The sequence below is a fragment of the Cebus imitator genome, unplaced genomic scaffold, assembly GCF_001604975.1.
Source record: "Cebus imitator isolate Cc_AM_T3 unplaced genomic scaffold, Cebus_imitator-1.0 Scaffold275, whole genome shotgun sequence".
NCBI lineage: Eukaryota > Metazoa > Chordata > Mammalia > Primates > Cebidae > Cebus > Cebus imitator.
The window spans coordinates 1,807,834-1,811,672 of NW_016107590.1; the positions used below are offsets into that span (position 1 = coordinate 1,807,834).

A 3,839-nucleotide genomic window follows, 5' to 3' on the forward strand; every position below is an offset into this window, starting at 1 on the left:
TTAGTAGAGACGGGGTTTCACCGTGTTGACCAGGATGGTCTCGATCTCTTGACCTCGTGATCCACCCGCCTCAGCCTCCCAAAGTGCTGGGATTACAGGCTTGAGCCACCACGCCCGGCCCACTTTGGCATCCTAAAGTGCTGGGATTACAGGTGTGAGCCACTGCACCCGCCACTAATTTTTTTTTTTTAACCCAGTCTTCATAATTGATAATGGTTTAAAAACTTTAAGCTTGCTGTAATAATGCATAATAAATCAGAGATCCAGTAAAAGCCAAGTTAAATTTGTAATCAAAAACAAAAACACAGGATAAACAATACAAACAATACAAAATGAAAAACAGTTAAGCAGTGTTACCATTATAAAGAGACCACCATTTTGTTCAACTTCAGCAGTTTCCATCAGAAGTTCAATTGCCTTTTTGTTCCCAATAATCCTCACTACTCGAGCTATCAGATCTTTCTTTGGTTCCTGTAACCTGATAAGAAACAAATAAGTAAAATTAACCTCTTTGTTTGTTGTACAAAGTTGAAGAAATCTACCTCATTCTCCAGCTTAACCCCCAGCTAGAATAAAAATCTGATTCTAGTAACACTTACTTTTCTAAAGCTTCAATATTTAATCTTGGAATCATTGACATGAAAATATTCCTAATCTTGGGTCACACAAGGAGAAGGTAACCTCAAGTTTCCATCTAAACTCTCATATTTGGCTTATTTGCCTTATTGGATTATAACAGATTTCAAAATAAATGTGCACATACAGCACGATGAATGCAGGCCTAAATGCAAAAGAAGAAAAAACCAGTCCACTATTATCAAAGTAACAGACATATATGCTTTCAATTATTATGCCTAAAAGCTAGTTCCCTTAACTCCAGAGATGTCTGGAGTTTTAAAATGGGATAGGACCTTTCCCTCATAGACTCCCTGCCTCAGGACAAAAAAATAGAAATAGCTAATATTTACTGATGGCTTATTATGATTACAGTAAGCACAATCCTAAGAACCTTACATGTACTACACCAGTTGATTCTCTGAAGTATGTTACAAGATAGGTACTATTGTTTTCATTTTGTCATTGAGAGGTTAGAAACATAGGTAGCCTAAGTAATTCTCCAGTGTTAAAGCTCACACTTTCAAGAGATCGAGAATTCAGACCTGGCACCCTTTGTTTCTCCTCAACAGGAGGCAGTGCCTTTTTGTGGAAAGAGCAACAGACTTGGAACACAAGGATCAGGGTTTAGCTCCAGGTCTAACATTAACCTGTAAAATGAAAGTTTTAGTTTACAAAATCTCTAAGTTCCTTTCCAGCACTCAAATCCCAAACTTCCCCCAGTATTTTAAAAGTGAAGTACTGGTATTCAGATAGGCTTGCCTGGTAAGTAAATACTTGTTTTCCTACCAGCTACATTACTCTTAAACCATACCTGTTTTCAAATTTGTGATACTGTTCCTTAGTGATTTAGAGCTAATGAAAATGTTAATTCAAATCTGAACTTTTGATACATTCAGAGTAAAAATACATGAATTGTAAATTTACCATACATCAAACAATTCTACTTCTGGGTATTCACCCAAAAGAAATGAAAATACAGACAGCCACGGTGGCTCATGCATGTATTCCCAGCACTTTGGGAGGCTAAGGCGGGTGGATTACCTGAGGTTAGGAGGTTGGGACCAGCCTGGTCAACATGGTGAAACCCCATCTCTACTAAAGATACAAAAAAAAACAAAAACAAAAACAAAAACCCCCCAAAAAAATTTAACGGGTGTGGTGGCAAATGCCTATAATCCCAGCTACTCAGGGGGCTGAGACATAAGAATCGCTTGAACTCCAGAGGGGAGGCTGCAGTGAGCCAAGATTGCACCACTGCACTCCAGCCTGGGCGACAGAGCAAAACTGTTTCAAAAATAAAACCAGAAAAATTCTCAAAAAGAGTCAGATGCAGTGGCTCACACCTATAATCCCCGCAATCTGGGAAGTTGAGGCAGGAGGACTGCTTGAGCCCAGGAGTTCAGCTGCAGCGAAATATGATTGTGCTACTGCACTCCAGCTGAGTGACCAGAGCAAGATCATCTCTTAAAAAAAAAAAAAAAAAAAATCTGTGAGCAGTGCAGTAGCTCATGCATATAATCCCAGCACTTTGGGAGGCCAATGTGGGAGGACTGCTTGAGCCCAAGAGTTTGACACCAGCCTGGGTAACATAGTGAAATCCCTTCTAATTTTTTTTTTTTTTTTATCAGCCAGGCATGGTGGCCTATGCCTGTAGTCCCATCTATTCAGGAGACTGTGGAAGGATCCCTTCAGCCCAAGAGTTCCAGGCTGCAGTGAGGTGTGATTGCAGCACTGCACTCCAGCCTGGGCAACAGAGTGAGATCCTGTCTCAAAAAAAATAATAATATAAAACAAATTAGGCTGGCTCAGAGGATCATACCTGTAATCCCAACACTTTGAGAGGCCAAGGCATGTGGATCCCTCGAGCTCTGGAGTTCGAAAGTAGCGTGGACAACATGGCAAGACCCTGTCTTTACCAAAAATACAAAGAATAGCTGGTCATGGTGGTATGTGCCTTGGTTCCAGCTATTCAGGAGGCTGAGGTGGGAGAATCCTGAGCCAGGAGGTTGCAGTGAGCAACTGCACTCCAGCCTGGGTGACAGAGCAAGACCCTGTCTCAAAAAAAAAAAAAAAAAAAAAAAAAAAAAAAAAAAAAAAAAAAAAAAAAAAAAAAAAAAAAAAAAAAAAAAAAAAAAAAAGGAACGTATCATTAAAGTATTTGGCATCTATTTTACTTTATTTCCTAAGAAACCATCTGGTCTAGTACTTATTTGTAATTCAAATGCTCACCTGAATGAAATTTCATCAGCCACTTTCTCTTGAGAATCTTCCTCTGTGATCTCGTATCGACCTTTGTAGTTCATTTCTGGTCTGTTCCCTAGCCTGTCTTTGACAGGTCGTTTCCTTTTGAGATGACCTTGCCCATTTTCCTCTTCCTTTGATCCCATTTTTTTGTCACCATGCATATATTCATCTAGTTCCTTGTCTAGTTCTTTTGTATGCTCTTGAGATTCCCTCCTAAGTTTCTTAGCAAGCAAATAATTGTAGGTTTCAGATTGTCTGCTTCTGTCAATAGTGCCCTCCATTCCCAAGATACCAAGTTCAGTGGCCACTGCATCTTGATTCTGTTCCTGCAGCACAGCACCCCATATGTTGTTAACCTTCTTTCCTCCAGTAACAGGTGGTTTTTGACTGCTCTGGCCAAACAGAAAAGGCTCTGGTTTGGGAGGGTTAAAACATTTTTGTCGTTTGCGTTTCCAAAGACAGCCATCATCATCTGAATCAGAAAAACTCTCTTCACTTGAATCCACATTTTCAACAGCTCGATAATGTGATACTGGTGCACACGCAGCTGCCGTGTTCTGGAAGGCCCTCATAGCACTGTCCCCGCCTAGCACTTTCTGCAAGAAATACAATCAATTTCACAAAACACATAAACTCTATCTACCTAATTTTTTAAAATTTAGAGATTCAACTGTGCCATTCCAAAATGGAACTGATCTTCAAAGACAAGTCTGAGACCAATCAGTCCCTACTTTTCTAAGTTCCACATGGAGTTTGCCAATTTAAAAGTCACAAATTCTTATCTTTACAACTAATGCAGCACTTAGTTCTAAGATCTCCTTCTACAATACTACCAAAGCTCTTGTCACCTTTAAATGATTTCAGACTTTTCAGTTATTGTCAGATTTTTAAAAATGACCATACATAATAAATACTTTTTTTTTTGTTGAGACAAAGTTTTGTTCTGTGGCCCAGGCTGGGGTGCAGTCGAGCAATCA

The 3,839-nt window shown here is 39.6% G+C and overlaps 1 protein-coding gene across 1 annotated transcript in view; it reads right to left on the bottom strand.

The window, feature by feature from the left end:
* The window catches only part of PHAX (phosphorylated adaptor for RNA export), a 20,745-nt gene that overhangs the window by 14,445 nt on the left and 2,461 nt on the right, over positions 1 to 3,839 (bottom strand). The window contains exons 2-3 of the mRNA XM_017501005.2: positions 2,848 to 3,458; positions 358 to 478 (exon numbers count right to left, since the gene is read on the bottom strand). Of these exons, the coding sequence (XP_017356494.1) occupies positions 358 to 478; positions 2,848 to 3,458 (732 nt within the window). The remainder of the gene's footprint in view (positions 1 to 357; positions 479 to 2,847; positions 3,459 to 3,839) is intronic.